Source organism: Harpegnathos saltator, unplaced genomic scaffold (genome assembly GCF_003227715.2).
Source record: "Harpegnathos saltator strain DR-91 unplaced genomic scaffold, Hsal_v8.6 scaffold29, whole genome shotgun sequence".
NCBI lineage: Eukaryota > Metazoa > Arthropoda > Insecta > Hymenoptera > Formicidae > Harpegnathos > Harpegnathos saltator.
Window position 1 is genome coordinate 315,198 of NW_020230083.1, and position 26,162 is coordinate 341,359.

General features: G+C 41.3%; 3 protein-coding genes across 3 annotated transcripts; all 3 read left to right on the forward strand.

The window, feature by feature from the left end:
• The first annotated feature begins 2,487 nt into the window (after positions 1–2,487).
• Positions 2,488–11,112, forward strand: LOC109503689 (odorant receptor 24a-like). Its single transcript, XM_019840610.2, has 9 exons — positions 2,488–2,688; positions 3,529–3,651; positions 3,753–3,870; positions 3,930–4,191; positions 7,055–7,228; positions 8,600–8,690; positions 10,574–10,710; positions 10,779–10,911; positions 10,994–11,112. The coding sequence occupies exons 1-9, from the start codon at positions 2,542–2,544 to the stop codon at positions 11,042–11,044; spliced, it is 1,236 nt and encodes a 411-aa protein (XP_019696169.1). The 5' UTR covers positions 2,488–2,541; the 3' UTR covers positions 11,045–11,112.
• Positions 11,113–20,733: 9,621 nt separating this feature from the next.
• Positions 20,734–21,531, forward strand: LOC105181503 (uncharacterized). Its single transcript, XM_011138313.2, has one exon. It carries the CDS (start codon positions 20,734–20,736, stop codon positions 21,529–21,531), a length of 798 nt encoding a protein of 265 aa, XP_011136615.2.
• Positions 21,532–22,684: 1,153 nt separating this feature from the next.
• On the forward strand, positions 22,685–23,194 carry LOC105181504 (uncharacterized). Its single transcript, XM_011138314.1, has one exon. It carries the CDS (start codon positions 22,685–22,687, stop codon positions 23,192–23,194), a length of 510 nt encoding a protein of 169 aa, XP_011136616.1.
• The last annotated feature ends 2,968 nt before the right edge of the window (positions 23,195–26,162 follow it).

A 26,162-nucleotide genomic window follows, 5' to 3' on the forward strand; every position in this document is an offset into this window, starting at 1 on the left:
GTGTACCATTTTCACGTAAGCTGTTAAACACGTTTGAGAATACTCTTCGATCTGGAATGCGGCGCATCGGAAAACGCCGATGATATTCTTCAACAGCTGTGAGAGCACTGCCATCACAATACCCGTAAGCATAAACCATATCTGCGTACACTACATTAGAAAACACGTGCGGAATGTTTGCAGTGTGTCACAAACAGCAGGACAGATCACCAGGTGTGTTTCGCTAACCTTTCCAACTGATATACAGCCTGCAGCGCTCTGTTACGGTGAAGAATGAAATCCCAATGACGCGCCAATTTTAAATTCCGACATGTAATTTAACATAGCTGTATCTCGAAAACCAGTAATAAACGACACCATGTTTATATAACATTTTTGCCTCATATTACCTCATTTTATACCCCCACGAAATATTGACCTTTCCTCCCGGGACATATTATATATGCATGTATGAGCGACCGTCGTTAAATATTTAAGATATCTTGTATATTTTCTTTATTAATTACATGTGCGAAATTAATACATTACAAGAAACACTGAAAACTTAGTAGTTTAGTTGCTACATAAAAGAAATTCCGTTAGAAGATTTCTATTGTCCCAAAAATATGTTCGGTTACCTGAACCCAGTATTAAACCCTTAACGCCCAGATGTGCTGAATTTTCACTTTGATTTCAACCTCGTACTATTTGAAGAAAAAAGACAGATCACGGTCGGGAAATCTATATCCTACTACTTTTGAGACTGCTCTTTCGAATGGCGTAGTTGAAGTTTCCGAAAAATGACGTTTAACCCTTTATTTTTCCAAAAGTACTCAAAGAAATACAATTTTTGTAGTACGATTTTTTTTTTAAATTGAAATTTTTATTATGATACCGATTTTTAGGCAGCTTCTGAGGTATTAGAAACGTGTTTCTGATACTTTTACTTCAAAAATATATATTGAAATATTTTGATCGTTTTGGAATTCAAAATGGCGTCTGAAAGCCAAAAATTCTTCGAAACTGAGAAAATACCTACATTCTTGGATTTTTTAGGTTTCTTCATAATATAATCGTATAAAATAAGTAATTCAAAGCAATGGCTCACTTATTTTGGTTTATAGAAAAAATATTAGCCCATATTATCAAATTTCAAGATGGCGGCTCCTATACAGTAAGTAGAAATGCGTTACATTTTGAGTTTTATTAGAGACTAGAGAGGTGTAGAACTTGCTAATCGTCAATTTATATGGTGTAGAACATCACTGAACCCAAATATGGGGTCAGTTTTCCAAAATTCAAAATGGCCCATCTAATATGGCGGATTTGATATATAAAATTTGAGATTTTGGGAAAATAAAAAATATCATCATATTCTACGCACAATTTTAAATCAAAACTATTCTGAATGTTTTCTGATTAGGTGCGTTATTTTTGAGAAAAAATTTCCCAAAATACGAGTTTTGACAAAATTATTTAAAATTCTTATTATGAACACGCCCTTTGCTTTTGAATATCCAAAGTTGCCCAATTCTCCCCGCGAGGAGGTAGACGATCTCGAGAATCACTTATATATATTCATTCATTTTCAAATTATGATTAATAGTATGGAGAAACATACATAGACATCATAATATCATATCGTCATACATTTGTTTCATGCGTATTTTATATGAACTATAGTTTGCAGAAAATTATCGAAGTCTAAGAGCAAAAATCTAAAGAGACGAGAATTTTGAATAATTTTGACAAAACTCATACTTTGGGAATTTTTTTCTCAAAAGCAACGCACGTAATCAAAAAAGCATTAAGAATAGTTTTGATTTAAAATTCTACGTAGAATACGATGGTATTTTTTGTTTTCCCGAAATCTCAAATTTTATATATCAAACCCGCCATATTAAATCTGTCATTTTGAACTTTACAAAACTGACCCCCGGATTTGGGTTCAGTGATGTCCAACCCCATATAGATTGACGATAAATAGAAATGCGTTACATTTTGAGTTTCATTAGAGACCAGAGAGGTGTAGAACTTGCCAGTCGCCAAAAGATATTAAAAAAGACATAAATCCAAATAATAGACATCTCCAAAGCCGATATTTACAAAATATGTTTACAAAATATTGTAAAAAAGTTTCTACTAACATCTTGTTATACGACGGAATAGTGTAAGTGAAGTTGCATTTGTTATACTTGTTCTACAATAACAAACAATTTCTAATATCTGATATACTGTGCGTGAGGACCATAAGTATATAAAAGTAGCCCGATCGTTCACATTGCATGCTATATTTTTCCGGATATATACAAATAACTGTATTTCTCCTGCTTATTCATTATCTGTCTGTCAATTTCTTCATTTCCATTTTACACGTTACAACGACACAGGTTGCGGTATGAAAAATTTATATATTAAACATCATAAGTTTATCGATCGCAACCATTGTCCATAGGTCATGATAAGTGCATATTACCGAATCCTGTATTATAGCAATTTCCGCGTTGATGCATTGTTCTCTGGCTGCTGTAAAAGAAATTTTAGAATTGTCCACGAAGCAACATGAAGAGGTTCTTTGATACTCATTATTATCGCGCAACGAAATTGCTTTCTTCGATAGTGGGTTTATGGCCGTATCAAAAACGGTTAAAAAGAAAAGTCATTTTATCGTTCAACTTATTTGTGTTACTTTCGTATCTTCCACCTCAGGTAAAATGGTATATGTTCTGTTATACTAGGAAGACGTTAATGTTTTTATATAATAAAACAGTAAAAAACGTTGCAGAAAAACGTGCAGAATATTTTTAAATACATTTAAAAAATTCTTATTATAAAGGAAGATTCGTTACATGTTTGTAACGGTGTGTCAAATATATTTTTACAATATTTATATTAACATTAGCACAGAATATTTGTTATCAATAATTATATAAGTACAAGGACATCAATAGAAAATAATTATATTATACTGGGTATTTGAAACCCAGTATAGTGAGTATCTCATTGTGGAAAGAAAAGAAGGATAAAAAGAATTTACAACATAATATTATAACAGAATATTTGAGTTTGTGTGTGTATGTGTGTGTTTAATTGGAATTATAAATTCTAAATAAAAAAAGTTGAGGTCGCGATATTTTATTTTATAAGTGGTCAAAATAGACTACTGACATCACGTAGAGTTCACTCATACTTATCATCATTCATTTGTTGCCGATTTTAAGCAGCTCAGCTGATATTGATCTTCGCAGTTACGCTAATTGTCTTCTGATTTTTTATATGCAACCATTATGTATTATTATTGCTTTCAGTTATTTATTTAGACATTATATTAGGTGTTATAATTGTTTTTATTCAAATAAAATATCTTTTGGTGTATCAAAAAATAACAAGTCAAAGAATAAAAAATATTCTTGTATGCAATTCTTTTTTCTACAATACATCATAAATCATTGTTTAATAGCCTCGTGATTTGTCAATTTTAACTACTGAAATACAATAACTGAAAAAAAAACATAAAGTACTCATATTTATTGTCTAATTTCGATTTAGCTGACGAGACTCTATCAAGTATGGGGGAAGGATATAGACATAGTATGTATGTGCATGCCACCTTTGCTCACCATATTAATATGCACAGCTAAGACCATGACTATTATTTGGTTCGATTCGGAGGTATTAATCGCATCATTCTTGTACATATTGTTGTCCCGATACACTGTAATATAGATGAAAATATAATTTAGCTTAAACTACATGTTTTTCTAAAATGCCAGATGAAAACGTTATTGTGTCAAATTGAAACAAAATGGATAGAAATAAATATGGAAGAAGAAAATAAGATTTTAACAAATTATGCTTCAAAAACGAAGACATTTTGCATCATATACGCAGGTATGGCAAATGTCGTCAATGTGTGGCGATCATGCATGACATCACTTTTATCCTTTCAGTAATTATGTATAATGGACTCATGTGTTTTATCGTAACGCCGATGATCTCACCAATGTTGGATATCATTTTACCTCGCAACGAAACTCGCGTGAGAAGTTTAGGTTTTGATCTTGACTATGGAGTTAACATGCAGACTTACTGGTTCTGGTTATGGTTACATACCTGCGTGGCTGGGACAATGGTTATATGTAATATTGTAGGAGCAGATGTAATATATGTTACGTTAACTGTTCACGCTTCCTGTTTATTCGAGATTACAAGGTCAGTATCCAACGTAATTCAATAGATCAGCAATTTATAAAAAGTTGATCTCGAAAAGAATTGAACATCCATGTATCGAATGAATCAAGTTACTAAGATTTTAATTTGATAAAAACTATTTATAGTTCAAATATACAGGGTGTTTGATAGCTGATCATGCAGACGAAAGTTGGAGATAGATTGGGTATAGCCAAGAAGAAAAGTCATGTACCATAATGTCAAATTGGCAATAATTACTGAGTTATTAATTAAAACATGTGAGCCAACAAGCGCGTAAAGAGCGGAAGGCGGCCGCAGTAAGCACGTAGACATTTGATACAGGCGGAGTCAGAGAGTGGAGGTAGGCAAGCGCGCGCGGCGAGGGGTAACGTAAACGACAAGAGACGAGCGCGAACGACTCTGATTCCGCCTGTATCAAATGTCTACGTGCTTACTGCGGTCGCCCTCCGCTCTCTACGCGCTCGTTGGCTCACATGCTTTAATTAATAACTCGGTAATTATTGCCAATTTGACATTATGGTACATGACTTTTCTTCTCGGCTACACCCAATCTATCTCCAACTTTCGTCTGCATGATCAGCTATCAAACACCCTGTATATACAGGGGGTCTTATACCTAATCTGGCAGAACTCTTGGAGACATAGAGCGGGTTGAGACAAATATAAAAGTCCCATACCGTTTAGTGAGATTCGCAATAATTATCGAGTTATTAATGACAGAAATCTGAGAAATGAGTGCACGCCGAAACGTTATGGGAGGAGCATCTAGCCGCTCAGGCTAGAGAGCATTGCCCAGTTGACAAAGGAACTGTTGCCGGCGCGCGGCGAGAGGAAGAACGACGCGCCAATGTTTATGTCCTTACCTCACCGCTCCTACATCCCGCCGCACCGCGTCTAAGCTCGCGCCGATATGGCCGCTGAATATTCGCGATTACAATTATGAGATTATTTTATGAGGTACCACAGATAGCTCATACTGAATTGTAAAGATCAAGATTTAAAAGTTCTTTGATCAAGGAAAACATCGAAAAGGAGAAAGCGATAGAGAGCGATGAGATCTACAGAGATTCTCATTGTTTTCTATCGCAATCTATCGTTTTGCTGCATTGGATCCGAAAGAAATGATATCGCGTAAAGATAGAATACGATGAACACTTTTCATCGTCCTCTATTGTATTCTATCGTTAGGAGAATATTTAATTGTTAGAGTATGATAGAATTAGAGTAGAGATTCATCGTGTCCTATCGTTTTATTCAAGTCTACACAGAAAATATGTTTGGTTGAATGAACCAATTTTCTGACGAAATGAGAGAGAGAAAGAGAGAGAGAGAGAGAGAGAGAGAGAGAGAGAGAGAGAGAACGATTAAGAAATTTTGATTGAGAATAGCACAATTTTGTTTAAGTTAACCATAAACCTTAATGAATTGGACTCAATGTTAATATTTTCAGTTAATATTTCTCTGTATCGTTCATATTTCATTTGCAAGCTATATCATGGACCAAACATTTTAGCCATATATCATGCATAAATTGTTGTCTTATATCGTAATTCTTGTCAGTGGTATATTAACGACAGAAGAAACTGAAAGTGCTGTATCGTGCAATTGCGAAAAGAGGACCATCGTTGTCAATGGTGCACCAACGATACTCGGCATAAAATTGATTCCTAGGTATAATTGCGATACAACGCAAATCCGAGTGTGTTATTTTGACACGTTATTTTTATGCGTGTGACAACGATGGTCCTCTTTTTCGCAATTGTACGATACAGCACTTTCAGTTTCTTCTGTCGTTAATATACCACTGACAAGAATTACGATATAAGACAACAATTTATGCATGATATATGGCTAAAATGTTTGGTCCATGATACAGCTTGCAAATGAAATATGAACGATACAGAGAAATATTAACTGAAAATATTAACATTGAGTCCAATTCATTAAGGTTTATGGTTAACTTAAACAAAATTGTGCTATTCTCAATCAAAATTTCTTAATCGTTCTCTCTCTCTCTCTCTCTCTCTCTCTCTCTCTCTCTCTCTCTTTCTCTCTCTCATTTCGTCAGAAAATTGGTTCATTCAACCAAACATATTTTCTGTGTAGACTTGAATAAAACGATAGGACACGATGAATCTCTACTCTAATTCTATCATACTCTAACAATTAAATATTCTCCTAACGATAGAATACAATAGAGTACGATGAAAAGTGTTCATCGTATTCTATCTTTACGCGATATCATTTCTTTCGGATCCAATGCAGCAAAACGATAGATTGCGATGGAAAACAATGAGAATCTCTGTAGATCTCATCGCTCTCTATCGTTTTCTCCTTTTCGATGTTTTCCTTGATCAAAGAATTTTGAATCTTGATCTTTACAATTCAGTATGAGCTATCTGTGGTACCTCATAAAATAATCTCATAATTGTAATCGCGAATATTCAGCGGCCATATCGGCGCGAGCTTAGACGCGGTGCGGCGGGATGTAGGAGCGGTGAGGTAAGGACATAAACATTGGCGCGTCGTTCTTCCTCTCGCCGCGCGCCGGCAACAGTTCCTTTGTCAACTGGGCAGTGCTCTCTAGCCTGAGCGGCTAGATGCTCCTCTCATAACGTTTCGGCGTGCACTCATTCCTCAGATTTCTGTCATTAATAACTCGATAATTATTGCGAATCTCACAAAACGGTATGGGACTTTTATATTTATCTTAACTCGCTCTATGTCTCCACGAGCTCTGCCAGATTAGTTATAAGACACCCTGTATATTCGTAGTACAATATATGTTATAGGAATATATAGGATATATAGAATATATAGAAATACTTGAATATGTAGAATAAATGAAAAATATAATTTATAGGAATAAACTAAGACATATGACTGATTTGATCAGAAAATATTCTTTGCAATTTCCTAAGGATGATATTGGTAACAGCAAGTATAATATATACCAATGCGAAGAATCGCGATTGAAATTGGAAAAACAAGCCATTGTTGTAAGAGAATGCGTTCTTAGTCACAAGAAAGCGATAGAGTTGGTATTAGTAGTGATATAATTATAAAGCACACACGTACACAATGTGGCTAAAAAGTTTTAGGTCTAAGCTCATAACAGAAAGTATGGTAAAAAATTTGTATTACTAATTATTTTATATATGATTTTCATAAAACTATACATCGTTCGACGCTTTCCGTCAGCCGCTCCAGAACGTGGTGGAATTCTTAATGCAGGAATGCTTCGTAGCTTGCTCGATACGTTATCTTTAATCGTCTTGATATCGTCGAATCGCTATCCTTTTAGCTTCAATATTAGCTAAAATTTGGAAACAAAAAGTAATCCACCGGTGTCAAATCCGTCGTACGGTGGATGGTGTAGCACAGTAAGTTTTTTTTGCTAAAAATTAGCGAATTACTGTTGCAGCGCATTATTGTGCAGCAAAAACCAATTTTCATTTGCGTGCAAATCCGGATGCACACGCTTCAATAGCCGATCCATTACACCTCCATTACACCGTAGAACTCTGCATTCATTATTTGTCTTTCAGGAACGGACAGCTTTGATGTTCGCCCCAATTCGGCTAGTGCGCGGACGCTCCGTTCTTTCGGCATCCTGTATGCCCTCTCTACTGTCTCAAAATTTATCAAATCAAACACATTCGACTGAGACAAATACTTCTTACTGCTTGCGTTCTGCATTGTTTGATAAGCAGTAGTTTTACCATATTTAAAACAAAACTTGATCGCATAACTCTGTTCCAAATATGATTCCGTGACAACCGCAAATAACACACGACATGTTATATCTCTGCGAGAATTCAAATTGATACAATTTGGCAAATTCAGAAATTTGAACTACATGCTTTCGTTCGTCGTACATAAATAATGCCACTTACGTCGTTTCAATTACATCAGTCCTAAAATTTTCCAGTCATACTGTATACATGTCCCACCGAAATTCTTACATATTACGTCAGTCAAAAGGTTTAGAAAAGATATATTTTTAATTAGAAGGTGTGATATGATCATAAATGACGGTTATTACTTGATTGAATCATTTGCTTTTAACGAACGCGATTAATTTAAATTCATTCAGAATTGATTCAATAGACAAACCGAGTTTTTAAACTGTATGCTTGCTCTCCAAAAAGGAAAGAAGAAAGAAGGGGGTAAAGAGAGAGGGGGAGGAAGGGGGAAGAGAGAGAGAGCGAGAGAGAGCGAGAGAGAGGGAGAGAGGGAGAGAGGGAGAGAGGGAGAGGGAGAGAGGGAGAGAGAGAGAGAGAGAGGGAGAGAGAGAGAGAGAGAGAGAGTTAGGTTACAAAATTACAAAATATATTTTGTATAGAATACATTTATATGCTTTTCCGTATTGTATACAAATGATTGATTTTAAACTCTCGTTAATTAGATACACTCGAGTGTTACAATATATTTACGCATGGTGTATTTTCTTTGTGGTGATCCTCAACTTAATCAGTATAAGTATCTCAGCGGTTCAAGTAAGTTTAAATTATGAAAAGGGAATCTTCAACTCGATCTTTGATTTTCTTCAGTAAATATATACAATAACGGATTACCCTTCCACGTCCTGATGTTGACATAAAGGGTGTCCCAAAATTCACGCAAGATTTGAATTTTGCGCCATTTGTACGGTAAAGTGTTGCTAACGAAAAAAAAACAGCGTGACAGCTGACAGTTTAGGGTTTTTAAACTGACCATGCACAGCGAAGAGAGTTCGTTGAATGAATTATGGAACAAGTGGATGCTGATTTTTCGAACAAAATCATCTTCAGCGATGAGGCTCATTTTCATCTTAATGGCTTGGTTAATCGACAAAATTGTCGCATTTGGAGTTTAGAAAATCTACGAATGATTGTTGAGAAACAAATGCATCCACAACGTGTCACTATTTGGTGCGAATTTTGGGCTAGAGGTATCATCGGACCATTCTTCTTCGAAAATGAGGTTGGTCAGACAATAACAGTTAACGGTGCTCGCTATTGCGACATGATAATCCAGTTTTTTGTGCCTAAATTGCAAGATATGGATGAGGACGACATGTGGTTTCAACAAGACGGTGCCACATGCCATACAGCCCGAGAAACAATTCAATTACTGCATGAGTCATTTTCTGGTCGTGTAATTTCCCGTTTTGGTGATCAGATTTGGCCGTCTAGATCATGTGATTTAACACCGTTGGACTTTTTTCTTTAAGGTCTTTTGAAGTCTAAGATTTATGCCAACAAGTCCACGACCACTCACGCCTTGAATGAGGAAATTGAGCGCTGTATTAACGAAATTCAGCCACATTTATGCAAAACGGTCATGGAAAATTTCAAAAAAAGAGTGCATATGTGTCAGCAAAGCCGTGGAGGCCATTTACCCAATATGCTATTCCATACATAACCCTATACTGTATACTTTATGAATTAATAAAAAATTTACGATTTTTAATTATAAACCTGTTTTCTATCAAAATTACTCCTTAAGTAAATTTTGGGACACCCTTTATATTATAGAAATAACCCTCCTGGTGCAATAAGGTGCAATAAGTTAGGTTAGGTTAGGATTTGTTTGGGGAGGTGGTGCAGAGAGAGGATGGCCAACCCGGCCGGATTGCGGGTAAGCCTGCCCGGTCGAAGCGCCGCGTCCCTCTTTTTCGCGCAATGCGGGGGGACGCGGCACTCACGCCAGGGCGAGGGCTCCCACTTCGAGCCCCAGGGCCGGGGTGCTGGGGAAGGAATGCTGGGCGTGGTTCGCCCAGCTTCCCCACTCCGACCCGCTTAGAAGAGGGGGGGATTTAGTCAGTAGGAGTCCGGCATAACTCTCGTCCTTCCCCACAGGGGCGGGGGTATTCATAAAGATCCTCCTTTGTGAATAAAAAAATGGGAAAGTGCGGGGGAGAGGTGGAGCTCTTTTCTCCACTTATAACTAAATTATTATAAGCCAAATTCTGCTAAATAATGATTAAGATGTTGCTCTTTACCACCATATTGAGGAATATTTCCACGAATATTTCTCCAAATAAAATTTCATTTTTCAGCAGTCAAACATTAACTGTATGGAAGCGTGCATTGATTCATTATTCCTTGCAAGTACGTTTTGTAGATCTAATGTTAACAATAGCTTATTTCATTCCGATCAGAAATATAAACAAAACAACTTAGGCTTATCGAACGATATGACGATAGGAAACTATAATATCTATATATATTGATTTATTACACTTTCTTTCTTAATCACTTTTTAATAAACAATGAGCGACAGCTAAAACCTTTTGATTGTTACTCAGGAGGATTAGTTCTATAATATATGTCAACATCAAGACCGTGGGAGGGTGGTCCGTTATTATATATATTTACTTTTTCTTTTTCTTATTTAGCTAGTAAGCAAGATGTTTCGTTGGACTGAAATGACAATGTCAGGCGTATATATAATTGGCGAGCTGATGCATTTATTCTTTCTCAGTTTAATGGCGCAATTTATATTGGACCAAAGCTTGAACGTTCATGAATCAGCGTGAGTGTATCTAACAAGCACAGATATTATTGCATATATGAAATATATTGAAAACAGTATGTTTGCAGATATTCAAGCGCTTGGTATAATCTATCTACTAAGTTTCAAAGAGATTTTGTATTGATTCTAATAAGAAGCAACGTACAGTGCCAATTGACTATCGGAAATATGTTCGTATTATCATTGGAAACCTTTTGTATGGTATGAATATTTGCGAGAAAGTTTATGGTTTAATGTCGATGGTCTGAATATTACATTATAAATTTTCATGGTTTACGTATAGATGTTGCAGACGTCATTGTCTTACTTCACGATGTTAGTATCTTTCCGATAAACATCAGTATTTACTTAATGTAGAAAAAACTAATGTATGAGAATATAATTTGGAAAAAACAATGGACGCGTGCGTGCGTATGTGCGTATGCGGATTTCACTTTTTATTAGCAGTAAAATTTAGTTTTGAGGGTTCTGTAAGAGATGGCAATAATGTAATTTTTGTCGAAGAGATTCCAATCACAGTTATTATTTCTTAATGCTTTAATATTAATCCATGATATTTAGTCATATACTAGCAATAGACGCAGTAAAAATCGTATTAATACTATCTTAAAAATGGAGTTTCTTAAAGAACATTTTCGACATGCATTGCTTTTGCTTTTTAACAACAGAAAACGGCGGTCGAAAGTTATAGAATTCTGATAGAAACTTATGGTTATGTTGCTCCATTAATTAAAACATATGAATATTGGTGTAGATGATTCAAAAGTGATGATTTCAATTTTTACAAGAAAGATCGCTCTAGATAAGCAAGAAGCTAGAAAATGCAGATTTGCACGTATCATTGGATGAAAGTCTGGTCCAATCCATTTCAAAACTTGCCAGAGCAAATGTTGGTCGAATAAAAATTACTAAACGTTTACATGATATGGGAAAGATTTACAGAAAAGAAAAATGTATTCTACACCAATTATTGGAAAATGCCACTGCAAACTAATTGAACATTTGCATTTCGTTGATCGTCAGACAAAAAATAAAATGTTTTTTGTATCGAATTGTTGTTATTGGGTTCGAATTGTTATTGGGAATGAAAAATGAATCTATTTGGATAATCCTAAACGAAAATTCATGGGTTGATCCAGGCTAATCAGCAATATCTACTCCTAGGCGCAATATTCACGGTTCAAAGATATATAGGGTCCACCACTTAAATCCAGACATGAACATATTTTCTCGAAAAAGTCGTTCTTATTACAGAAATAATATATAAAGATACAAAAAAATTTTTCTATAGTTAAGTTGAGAATTCTTTTCTAAGTTCTTTCTCTCAATGTAGCCGCCATGTACCTCGATTACTATCTCGATCCTAATGCGAAAGCGCGAGCATGCCGCCTGCAATCGTGTTTGGTCCATTTTCGCAAATACCGCTTCAATAGCAAGTAGTTAAACAAGGCGGGTTCTAACTCAATTTTCAAAATGAATTTTCAAAATCCTGACTTTATTAATGAAATATTATCAAACCTGACTTTATTAATGAAATATTTTCAAACCTGACTTTATTAATGAAATATTTTCAAACCTGACTTTATTAATGAAATCTTTTCAAACCTGACTTTATTAATGAAATATTTTCAATCCTAATTTTATTAATAAAATATTTTAATTAATACCCCTCCTCTTTAATGATACCCCCCTATCGATACCCCCTCTTTATTGATACTCTCCCTCTTTCCCAGAATTTTTTGATTCTATGGACAAGATGGCAGCCGTGACGTCACGCATATGTCCAGAGAAAACGTGCCAGGTGTTGCTAGATTTGAACCTGGTCCCTGCGGTTGCTATCGAACGCTTGAATCTTCTAAGACCACTATCGCTTATTGCTAGTAGACGTCACGTTTACGGGTAAGATGGCGGCCATGACGTCTCGCACATGTCCAGAGGAAAACGTGCCGGGTGTTGCTAGACTCGGACCTGGGCCCTGCGGCTACTATCGAACGCTTTAATCTCCTAGACCACCATCGCCTATTGCTAGTAGACGTCTAGTGAAGTTCTTACAGTGTGTATGATAACATCACGCATACGTCAAAAGAAAAAAATAAGTCGAATCTAGGCCAGACTTGAACTCCGGACCCCTCGTTTATTGTACCATATTGAACGTCTCTCTTTCGAACGTCTATCGAACGTCTATCGAACGTCTCTCGAACATCTATCGAACGTCTCTCGAACGTTCCTCGAACGTCTATCAAGCGTCTATCAAACGTCTATCGAACATCTATCGAATGTCTCTCGAACATCTAATAATCATTATACCGCAAATAAAGAACTGTATTTTTATCAAACACAATTATCATATAAAATCCTAAGAGGTAAAAGGGAATAAGCGTGTTGGAAGAAACATCTGTACATTTGAAATCATGTTTTATTAAGCGTCATATAATTTTCTTCGAGACCACCAATTGAAAATTTGTAGTACATTCTGTAAGGCACAATTTTTCATATGATTATTACATCGAAAAGTATTGTTCCATTTTTGCAGAGAAGGCATGTCATTGTAATCGGTGTCCAGAGTCTTAATGATCACGTTGCTTCTCACATTGTCATCCGGAAGGTGTAACAATCATTCCCGCTTCTCATGTTCCTTTACATACACAAGTTGAGATGCGACATCTTCAAATTCGCCATACATATCACCCACTACAGCTGTGCTAATCAAATGTTCAGCTCTGCAGTATTTGACTGTACCATCTTCTCATCGTAATCCATGATGATTAGCCGTTAACCAGTAGGCTCTCGATTTGTGTGATCTTGTGAGCAGAAACCATGGCATCGGACTCGTGAAGATGTAGTGTGAAAAAATAGTTCCATTCTTCGGTATCGCCGCTTCTTTTATTTGTTCATGGCTTTATACATTATATTTTTTAAAGCGCATGCTAGCAATTCACGATCAATGAGCGACTCGCGGTCAAAGTCGCTGCTTTCTTGTATTGTTTTTGTTGCAGTATGTATATTAGTAATGTAATTCTTCTTTTCACGAAGAATATTTACAAAACTTTTAAATTTTACACTAACTATACAGATATTTTCTGATAACCATCCATACATATGATTGATGCAATTTTCAAAACTAAATAAAACATTTAACGTATCTGGTGTTACATATAAGCAATTATTAAAAATTGTGAGTTTCACAATTTGTGAGTTGTACATCTTACATGACGTTATTGTTAATTCTTCTATACGCATCGGGGGAGACGATGACTTGTAAAAATTGGCCTGCAGAAATCTTTGGATGTCAACACGTTGCCCCATTAGCGTATTCCAAGTTTTGATCGGCAATAGCAGTTGTTTGCTACGGTTATCATCAATGAATATGTCTATGACTGACTCAGCTCCTACTCTGATACCGATAATCAAATATTTATAAGCAGTTGCAGTCAAAGCGTATCGACGTTCTAAGATATACATAGCAGGAGGCCGTGGAACGCTGAAAAGATATAGAAAATTTACATGTCTGAATCTCGGAAAAGTTACTACGAATGAATTAAAAGAAACAGCGTTATGATACTTACCTCTCACATATTTCTTTGCACGGTGGAGCCTCGTCCTCATCTTGAACAGATATATAATAAATTGCTTGTTTAGCGTTCACTTCAGCATCGGCAGCGTACATTTTTATTATGTAGACACACTTAAACTTTACTATGTAGACACACAACCGATGAATCTCGTGTTCACAGAGCGACTGAAAGACAGAAGTTTTTTTTCCGAAGTCTAAAGCATGGTCTTACAATAGCAGTAAGCAGTAAGAAGTAAGCGTAAGCGGTAAGAAATAAACCAATCATAGTCGATTATGACAAAAATAATCAACTGTGGTTGGTCCATTTCTTACTGTTCACGCTTTCTTATTACTGCTTGCGGCCATTGTAGACCACGCTTAATATTATAGCTACTATAAGGCATCCCCTCCTCTTACTCTTCGGAGTTGTAGCGCATGCGCAGATACATTCTTCAAACCGAGAAAGTAAACGAGATGTGGCTATCTTTGTTTTAGACCCCTTCCCATTTGACTTAAGCATGTCCAAACCTATTTTCTCATAGAAAGAATATAAAGTAAAGCATTCTAGAGAGCAGAGCTATTCTCTGCAGTTAATGAAGGCATGGAAGACTTCGCTCAAACCGAATGAGAACTGTTGGCGCAATCCACTCGTCTGAATTCGCGAGGGTCTTACGACGCGTGGGAGCAAAAGTGTGGCAAGTATGGGAATAGTCCCAGAAGTACCCGACCTGACGTATAGATGGCGGTTGTTGTTTGAAAAGAATGACTATGGTAGAAAGTGCCAACCTTATAAAGCTTAAGTTTGAAATTTGATGACGCTATGTTGTTTAATATTTGTTTGGCAGCCATCAAAAGTGAACGCTCTCAATGATTTTGTAAACATGGAAAAAATTGGTCATCGTTATGTGATACAATACTTTCATTTGAAAGGCCTCAGTCCAACCAATATCAAAGCGGAGTTAGATTCTACTCTGGAGGAGTCTGCTCCTTCGTTTACAACAGTAAAATATTGGGTGGCAGATTTTAAACGAGGCTGTACGAGCTGCCAAGACGAACATCGCAGTGGTCGACCAAATGAGATGACCACGCCAGAAATGGTGAAGAAAATCCACAAAATGGTATTGGACGACCGTAAACTGAAAGTGCGCGAGTTAGCAGATATGGTAGGCATTTCAAAAAGTGCTGTACATCGCATATTGACTGAAAATTTGGACATAAGAAAACTGCGCGCAAGATGGGTGCCGCGATTACTCACAATAGAACAAAAACAGTGTCGTGAGGATGTTTTAATCGAGTATTTGGCAAAGTTTCACAATATAGTCGAGTTTTTGCGTCGATTCATAACCATGGATGAAACATGGGTCCGTCACTTCACACCTGAGACGAAGGAACAGTCAAAACAATGGACTGAAAGGGTAAAATCGGCTCCAAAGAAGGCGAAGACAGTTCCATCTGCAGGCAAGATCATGACGTTAGTTTTTTGGGATGTGCGTGGGATAATTTTCATTGATTATCTTCAGAAAGGAAAAACAATCAACAGTGAGTATTATGCGAACTTATTGCAGCGTTTGAGTGATGAAATCAAGAAAAAACGGCCGCATTTGGTGAAAGAAGTTTGTTTCATCAAAACAATGCACCAGTTCACACATCTGTTATCGCGATGGCCAAAATCAATGAGATATAGTTCGAATTGCTTCCTCACGCACCCTATTCGCCAGATTTAGCCCCCTCAGATTATTTTCTGTTTCCAAACTTGAAAAAATGACTCGGTGGTAAAAGATTTGCCAACAATGAAGAGGTGGAGTCTGCGGTTGATGGCTATTTTGAGGAGCTAGACGATTCCCACTATAAACACAATATCGAAGCTATTGAACATCGCTGGGAAAAGTGTATTGAGCTAAAAGGAAACTATGTAGAGAAATAAAGATATTTTTTCTCAAATGTTTGTTTTCTTTGTTAGGTCAGGTACTTCTGGGACTACCCTTGTATTATACATATATCTTATTATACAGGGTGCACGATTTATCTGAAGACATTGAAATATCTCGAGAACTATGCATTGGATAAAAGAAAGTGGTTAATGAAAGTTGTTAGTCTCGAAGGGGGACATCCAATGATACCAAACTCGACCTCCCACCCCACCCCCTGGGGGTGGGGGTTGGAGGCAACTTTGAAAGCTTAAATGGAAACCCCCATTTTTTATTGCAGATATGGATTCTACGCCACAAAATACGTAAATTTTGTCCGAAACTTTTTTTTTAATTCGTGATAGATGGCGCTGAAATTACAAAATATTATTTTTTCCGCAATTCTCTAGAAATGATCATTGGATTGAGAAATAAAAAATACCTGTTCAATATTTTTAAAGAACATAATAAAAGTTATTCCCCCCCATCCTCTCGGGACAGGGTGGGTGATAACGTTCAAATCTCAAATGGGGACTCACATTTTTCATTGCAGAATTAGATTGTACGTGAAATTTTTATTGAAATAATTTTTTTCATTCGTGATAGATAGCGTTGAATTTTTCCGAGAAACTACTTTTAGCGTTACACAGGAACAACGACGAGGACGTAGTAGTTTTATGTTCCCTTCGGGTGCTTTTTTAATGTGAGTCCCCTTGCCTTTTACAGATCGGGGTGCTTTTTTAATGTGAGTCCCCTTGCCTCTTACAGATCGGGGTGCTTTTTTAATGTGAGTCCCCTTGCCTCTCACTGTTCAATTAATTAGAGTAAATGTTCGAAATTTTGCACTGCCTTTTATAATAAGCCGTAGTTCGCCATGCACCCACAGTGGAGCGTCGAGCAGTTCCCTCTTCGATCCGGGTTCCCATTTGAGATTTGAACGTTACCACTCACCCTACCCCGAGAGGATGGGGGGGGATAACTTTTATTATGTTCTTTAAAAATATTGAACAGGTATTTTTTATTTCTCAATCCAATGATCATTTCTGAAGAATTGCGGAAAATATAATTTTTTGCGATTACAGCGCCATCTATCACGAATCAAAAAAAAGTTTCGGACAAAATTTACGTATTTTGTGACGTAGAATCCATATCTGCAATAAAAAATGGGGGTTTCCATTTAAGATTTCAAAGTTGCCCCCAACCCCCACCCCCAGGGGGTGGGGTGGGAGGTCGAGTTTGGTATCATTGGATGTCTCCCTTCGAAACTAACAACTTTCATCAACCACTTTTTTTTATCCAATGCATAGTTCTCGAGATATTTCAATGTTTTCAGATAAATCGTGCACCCTGTATACATACAATATAGGGTTCTCAAAAAGTCTTCAAACAATAAAATATCTCGAAAACAATCAGTTTCTGGAAAAAATGTTTCAGGCAAAAGTTGTAAGGTTTAAAATGGTCTATTTACTGATCTTATCAGTTTGACCTTGGCTAGCATCAACAAGGTCAGGGCAAAGTCACTTTAAACTTTTCAAATGGAACGCTCTACTTTTTTTGGCATGTTCTTATAACGTATTTCAAGAGCTTTCCAAAACATTACAACAAAGTATCTTTTTGTTAAGTACATTCCGAGTTATGAAGCTTCAAATTTACAGTACCGTCGGCATTGGCATTACCCAAGGTGTACCGCGTGGAGGTTGCACGATCGGATTTACACCTCTTGTATGTGTGTGTGTGTGTGTGTGTGTGTGTGTGTGTGTGTGAGAGAGAGTGTGTGTGTATATATGTGCTGTGCGTGCGTGCGTGCGTGTGTGTGTGTGTGTGTGTGCGTGTGTGCGCGCGCGCATGTGTGTGTGTGCGTGTGTGTGTGTGTGTGCGTCTGCATGTTATGTAACAGAAACGAGGATTCCACGGTTCGTCACTCCCGTAGTATTTCATGACTCCAAACCCTTTCTGTTGTGCAAAGTGACTTTATCTCATCTTTTAAGATGTGCAACATTTTTCAATTAATTAAATGTTCAAGTTGACTTCCTTCTACCATTCGACAATGAGCTAAACGTTCATAGGGATAGCAGTATTTCAGTAATAATTTGGCCAATGATTAATCACTAAATTTTTCAGGAATTTTTACAAGCAAACTTACCTTTGTATCAATCGCCGATTTTATTTAAACTCAGTAGACTTGTAGAGTAGTAAAAAATAATAGACACGAATTTTTTTATATCGGCAATGGTGCAATTTTAAGGGTGAAAACACCCTCTGAAAGGTAATTTGACAGGTTTTGAGTGAATATCTTCGAAATCATGAGAGATAAAAAAAATGTTTCAAATAAAAGTTTAATGGTAATTAACGTTCTTAAAGACAGTATAATCAAATTTTGCAATAATTTGATATTTTGCAAAATACCCCCACCACCATCAATTAATTTTGCAAAATTAAAAAATTTTTTAAAAAGTTTTTTAGGACAAAAATTAAAGAAAATTTCACGCCAAATTCAACCATGTATAACAAAGTTGGTTTCCGAAATGCCAGTTTTGGAAAATAATCCGTAAACAACTCGCTATGGTGGTATTTTGCAAAATATCAAATTGTTACAAAATTTTATTATACCATTTTCAAGAACGTTAATTACCATTAAACTTACCTCAAACAATTTTTTATCTTTCACGGTTTCGAAGATGTTCCCCCAAAACCAAATATAGCGAATTATCTTTCAGGGGATGTTTTACCCCTTAAAAGTAAGATTAGGCACGTATAAAAAAATACCTGTTTTTTACAAGTAAATCTACCTTTATGCTACTCACCGATTTTGTGGGAACTGCCTCTTGTATTTACAAGAACGAGTAATTAATTCGTTGCATTTAAGCTCAGGTTATTAGAGATGTTTCTAAAATCTAAGGAAATAATAAGGGATTTTCATGTCGCTGGAAACAAATCCGATGTAAAAATTGTAGAATTAAAAGTGGGCTTTATACTCCATTTGTGGGCCGTAAGCCACGTCCTCCATCTGTCATCTCTGAATACGAACGCTCTTCGGGGCTATCGCGTGCCTGTACTTATACACAGCGGAACTTATACAGAGCGGAAGAATTCACTCACTACAAAGCAAGTTCCGCATACCGTCTTGCGGTGGTGCGAAAACTAACATAGCTTTCTCACGGACTGTATATTGAATATAACACCTCTGTTCAAGACCGTGCCTGAGCACGCGACGAGTCGACGTCTTGACGCGGATCGAGTTGCCGTGCTGCGGACGCGGCCCGAGCGCGCGAGTCTCCTGGGCGCCGCTAGTTTGCGAGGACGCCGCGAAGAGGCGAACTGGGCTGCCGTTCACTCGCGTACGAGTTCGGGTCGCCCAGGGTATATAAGTACCTAACCTATTTTTATTTCTTCAAGTATTTTTCATTTTTTCTTTTTTTCGTCAATTTTCTATATTTTAGGAAATAAAATGGCGCTAAATGCAAAGAACATTTTGAAATTGTTAACAATGGCCTTTGATCTGCCTGAATATAATGTTGAAACTGTTATCAGCGAAAATGAGAAAATATTTAGTTTGCAATTAGAGAATATGATAAAAGATGCCATTCAAGATTATCTGTATATAGAAACCTTCACTACTTTGAATTTAGAAGAAGCAAGTGTTATTCCACAAACAGTTTCAGTTGCGGAAAATGATTATGACGATTACATTAAGGATATTACGAATTCTAATTTAAATTCATCTACCGGAAATATAGAAGAATGCGATGAAGAATATAAACGTAAAGTTATTGAATTTTGGAAATCAGGGAAAAAATATAAATTAAAATTTGCGACAGTCCAAGCCAGATTTAAACGTGTTACTTCGAAGAAACAACTATATAGATGGAAAAAAGACATTTCAAAAGGCGGAAGTACGCGCGAAAAGCTGCAAAAAGTTTCAGAATATGTATTCACTCAATTTGAAAATGCTCTACAAAAATCATTACCAATTCGTGATTTGCTCGCTACCTCCTCGTCGGTTATTCCTGGGTTCGGCAAAGAGCGAAATAAGAGGGGCCATGTCCAGCAGAATTGCAAAAGTAACATCGACAGACGGGGGAACTGTTATAGGTGCGGTCAATTGGGCCATTTGGCCGGAGAATGCACCGCCCCCGCCAAATGCCAAATATGCGAGGAGACAGGACAGCCCTCTGGGCACAGAATGGGTGGCCCTGCGTGCCACCCACCAAAGGGGAAAAGAAGGAAAGGGGGACAGCAAACACTCGGGGCATCTGCACCGACGCCACCCGAGCCTGCAGTCCCACCCCCAGTGAATAAGGAAGTCGGAGGGGAAAAAGAATCTCCCTCCCCTCCTTCTCCATCTGCCGAACCTCCTACTCCTGACAACATTCAATAGGAGGAAGAGGAGATGGAAGTGGAGAGAAGGGCGGAGAAGCAGGTACGCCCGGTTATGGACAGCAGGAGCGAAGGAGCGGAGGAGCCAGCTGAAAAGCTCGTTATCCAGTCGTCATAATGGCAACTAGGCTCATCCAATCAAACCTGCACCGCGCTCGACAGGCGATTGCTCTTTTTGAGTACACTATGGCTGAGCGCGGTGCAGGCTTAGGAGTGGCGGCGGAGCCCTATAAAATCCCCAATAATCATCCCAGATGGTTCGGGGACCAATTGGGCTCCGTCGCCATTGTATGGAGGGCAAATGAAAGTTCGCCTCCTGCTGTCCTGTTGGAAAGCGGGAGACACTTTGTCGTGGTCAGGTGGGGGGTCCTGATAGTGGTCGGGGTCTACCTCCCCCCAGCAAAGAGCCTGGGCCTACCTAATTACGGATCCAGGCTCGATGATATAGGGAAGGCCATGTTACGGTACCTCTCTGGGCCTGTCATCATCGCCGGGGACTTTAATGCAAAGTCACTGCTGTGGGGTTCCCGGCGGGGTGACAGGCGGGGAATAGTGGAAGAATGGACTGCGGGCCTGGACTTGCACTCAATAAATGAGGGGAACAAATCCACGTTCGTGGGGCCGCAAGGGGAGTCTATAATAGACCTCACTTGGGGTACCCCTGCGGCCCTGAAAAGGGTGCAGTCTTGGAGGGTGGCGGACGACTTGGAATCCCTCTCGTATCATCTTTTGATCGAAATGGAGTTGTCCGTCACCCTCAAGGGCCTGGGGCCACAAAACAAGGATGAACCCCGACCAGGAAGATGGGCCCTGAGCAGACTCGATACAGAGGCTCTCGAGCTGTCTCTGGAGGTTGCCACCTGGCCACGACAAGAGAAAGGGCAGGACCTCGACTCTGCGGTATCGGACTTCATCATTGCACTTGCGTGCAACGAGTCCATGCCCAGAGTCAGGTCCTGCCCAAAAAGGTCCGCCTGGTGGTGACCGACCACATAGCCGAGTTAAGGCAAAGGACGGTCCGCCTCAGGCGGACCTTCAGAAGGCTCCGTAACGACACGGACCAGAACCCCGAGGCCACCCTGGCCGTCTGTATTTTGTAGAGCCGCTATAACATTGCGGGAAGCGATAGGGGCGGCCAAGGGAAGGGGATGGGACACCCTCCTCCTCTCGTTGAATGCGGATCCGTGGGGGCGTCCATACAGAATGGTTATGAATAAACTCAAACCATGGACGCCCCCGTTAACGGTGACGTTGGACCCCGGTTCCTCGAACGGGTTATGGGGACCCTTTTCCCGATTCGGGAGGGGCTTCCTGTGGTCCCGCGAATAATCCCTACCCTAGAAGAACAAGGGGAGGTACCGGGGGTCACAGAGGAGGAGGTGGCCGGGGCCATCAAAGGGGTCAGGAGCAACAAAGCTCCCGGACCCGATGGAATCCTCGGCCGAGTCCTTATCCTGGCCTCGGGGTACATATGTGAAAGGCTCTCGTATCTGTTTACGGGACCCATGAAGGAAAGAAGGTTCCCTCCAGTCTGGGGGAAGGCTAATGTGGTCCTCCTCCATAAAGAGGGCAAGCCAAAGGATTCCCCCTCCGCGTACCGGTCCATATGTCTCCTCGACGAGGCAGACAAAGTCTTCGAGAGGATAATTGCAGCCCGCCTCAAGGAACATATGTTCCGGGAGGGCCCGGACCTCAGTGACGGCCAGTATGGCTTCCGAGAGGGGAGATCGACAATAGACGCGACCGAGCATCTCAGACTCCTCTCGGGAGCCATTGTGGAGTAGGGCGGGGTGGCGGTGGCGGTGTCACTAGAATCGCCAACGCCTTTAACACCCTGCCCTGGGGTAAGGTGGTGGAGGCTATGCGCGAGCACTTCACCTTCCCACCTTACCTCACGGCCATCATTGAGGACTACTTCCGGGGTCGGCGTCTCAGTTGGACCGATGCCGACGGCAAGGTACGCGAGAGGGGGATGTACTGCGGGGTTTCACAGGGGTCCGTGTTGGGCCCGCTCCTGTGGAACCTCGGGTACGATGCGCTACTCCGTGCTGCCCTCCCCCCCGGCTGTAACATGATATGTTACGCAGATGACATACTCATCCTGGCCGGGGGGAGAGACTGCAGGGATGCCATTAATATGGCTAATCTGGCGGTGGCAATCGCTGTGGGCTCCATTAGGGATCTGGACCTGGGGGTGACGGAGAAGAAGACCGAGGCCATTTTTCTCCATGACAAAGGAGCTAAATCACCCCAGGCTCAGATAAGAGTAGGTACGCACAGGGTCCCGATTGAGGCCCAGATGAAATATCTGGATCTTATCCTGGACAGCACTTGGTGCTTCAAGGAACATATAGGCCGCTTGGTCCCCCGATTTAAGATGATATCAATAAGGCTGGGCAGACTTATGCCCAACATCGGGGGACCAGGACAAAAGGCCCGTCGTCTCCACGTGGGAGTTTTGAACTCGGTGGCGCTATATGGGGCGCCCATATGGGCTGAGGCCTTGGCCGTCAATCGCCGAATGCGTGCGCAGTTGCGCAAGGCGCATAGAACACTGGCGGCCATGGTCATCAGGGGATATAGAACGATATCCCACGTGGCGGTGACGGCTCTGGCGAGCATGTCCCCCTGGAGCTCCAGGCGTTAATGTACAGAAGGATGTACTTTCGGAAGAAGGAGCTCCAGGGGCGGATAAGGGAAGACGAGGCAATCGCCAGAGCTATAAGAGAAATGAAGCACCAAACTCGGCAGGCCCTCCTCCACAGATAGAAAAGATTGCTGGCGCATGCAGCATACGGGAGGAGGGTCGTCGAGGCTGTCCAGCTCTGCCTACATTGGGTAGGCAGGAACTTCGGGATCCTGACGTATAGGCTGACACAGGTACTCACCGGGCATGGATGCTTCGATGAGTACCTGTGTCGCATAGGAAAGGAGCCCACGGCGAAATGTCACCATTGTGACCACGACCACGACTCCGCGCAACACACTTTGCAAGACTGCCCAGCCTGGACAGTGGAGCGCGGAGTCGTGGTCAAGGAGTTAGGCCGGGACCTCTCGCTCCCAGCAGTGGTGAGGGCAATGCTGGAGGGCGAGAGGAACTGGGAGGACTTTGCCTCATTTTGCAAGGCAGTAATGCTGCAAAAGGAGGCAGCGGAGGAGATCCGCCGGCAGGTGGAAGGGAGGGGGAAAAGACAAAGAAGAAGGCAACGCCATAGGGAGTGGCGGGGAAACAGGAACATGAGTAGGGAGGGTGTTAATTCCTCCGAGGAAGAGGCACTGAGGGAGGCATTGAGGCAATAACCTCAACCGCCTCCCCCCTGCAACCTGCTCCCCCCTCCCGTACATGTGAGGGGAAGGGCCCCCAAGAGCGATGCCCCTCACAGGGCGAGCGTCCGGGGGGCAAAGAGACCACGTATCATGGGAAATAGGACAGCGACAGAGTAGCCGCCCTCTGCCGCATCATCGGCAGATAGGGAGACTAGTAGGAGGGGGGCAGGGCATCTGTCCCTCCCCAGCCATAGTCCCCTGGCCACCGACATGGGAGTCGGATGACAATAAGGGGGGGAGAGAGTGTCGGTGGCATGCCACCGGTTGTAACATCTCTCCCCCCCTGCAAGGCCCACCATTAGGGTGGGGCGTGCAGGAAGGGGTTAGTAGACCCCTCCCATTCCTTCTTTGGAGGTGGGAGCGCCCGGCGGCTAGGGGACAATTTCCCCCCGTAACCGCCGGGCGGGAGGGTGGGACACCAGGCGGGGACTCCCAGTGTCCTAACTAACCCTCCCAATATAGGGTGGCTGGCCGATTCGGTGGGTCAGTCAGTCACACAACGATATCTTGGCGGCGCCCCGCCGGATCGAGAACGGGGGTTGAAGTGCAGGCATTTGCCGGCTTCACTTTCTCGGTTACACGGGCGTGGCGTGAGGGGTGGAGGAGGGGAGGAACGGCGGTTGAGAAGAGCTCCGGCTCGCCTCCCCCTTACTCCCTGGGGAGCGGCGGTTGAGGAGAGCTCAGGCTCGCCTCCCCCCTCCCCGCTCCACCCCTTAGGGACAGACGGTAAGTCTACCTGGACTCGGGACCCCGATTAGCAGTCACGTGTGGCTCCGGGGTCCAGGCCCAAGTCCCTTTGCAGCGCCACCCGGGGAGGTTTTAGCCGGTAGGAAGGAGTCCGGCATATCCCTGGCCCTTCCCCGTCAGAGGGTCAGGGTATCCATGATGGATTTCCTCCTCGTAAAAAAAAAAAAAAAGAAAAAGAGCGAAATAAACCGTACGGTGCCCGTATTGTCGGAGGTATGGGACCCCCGAAAGCGGCCTGGTCATCAGAAATAATGGCTAGGGCGCATGTAGGGGGCAGGAGGCTAGTATCGGCGATGATTATTTCGCCGACCCGAGCCATGCTGCTCCTCTGGGGGAACTCGGGGGCTCCCCTTTTCCGGGGGGGATGCGGGCACGCCCGGGCAGCGGAGCCGTACGGAGTTGTGGGGTTTAGACAAAAATGAGCGATTCTTATAATAACAAACCTAACTCGGACCTGGAACAGACTATGACGACCACGGCAACGTCCAAGGACATAACTGAGCTGCATGCTCCCTGCAGCTCTAAAAAGGGGAAGGCGGAGATTGCTTCTAGCATCCCGATCAGCAGGTACATGGCAAGGAGAGGGGGTCTCCGCAACGCCAGCACCAGGAGAAGTGCGTGGTTAAAGAGCGTCTCCAGATCCAGATCGAGGTAGCCTGTCAGAATAGTAGGGACCTCATCCGAATTAGCCTCGTCTGATGGAAGAGAGAAGGTGGTAGCCCCTAAGGAGGGGAAGTACGATATCCCCAGAAAATCGAATGGGGAAACGGACGAGGAGAGATTCGAGGAAAAGGCCACTCGACCAAGGGGAAGACCAACCACAACGGGTGAGAACAGGAAATAACTGGCCTTCTTGACCAAGAAGGAGGGGCTCATGGCCAGGAAAAGAGAGGAGGAACTGATACGAGGATTGGAGGGTCCGGCCGTGACATTCCGGGACTGCTCGGATAACCGCAAATACAAGGTGGAGCTGAGGAGGTTGACCGACGAACTGGGAGAGGCCCCGTTTAGGGACCTGGCTGCTTCGGTCTTGGAAGTGGCAATGAAGATTTTGGGCTTTTCGGTCAAGTCCAAAACTTAAAAGGGACGTACGTAAAGGTACTGAGGGATGCCTCGGCGGTAATTACGGCTGAGACAACGCTCATGGTCAAGAGAATGGACACGGGCAAAAGTGGGGAGAACATTGAGATTGCGGAAGAGCTGCGTGAGGAGAATAAAAGACGACAAACGGAGCAGGAGGCGATGAGGAAGGGGATGGAGGATTTATGGGAGACAGTGCGGGCCATAAAGGAGGCGTCGCCAACACCGACGTTGTTTGCACCGATGAATCCCTTTCATCCGAAGTATGTGAAAGAGGAAGAGTTGAGGACGCGAACCTGAGGGAGAGCGATCATGCTCCCGGATGCCGACACAGAGGAGGTAAACCCGATGGTTGTTGGGGCCATCGAGGTCCAGCCCGGAGAGGTAAAGCGGGGAAAGGTACACCCCATAATAGAAGAGACAAGGGCGCAGGGAAAAAACTAACCTGGCCCTAAAATAAG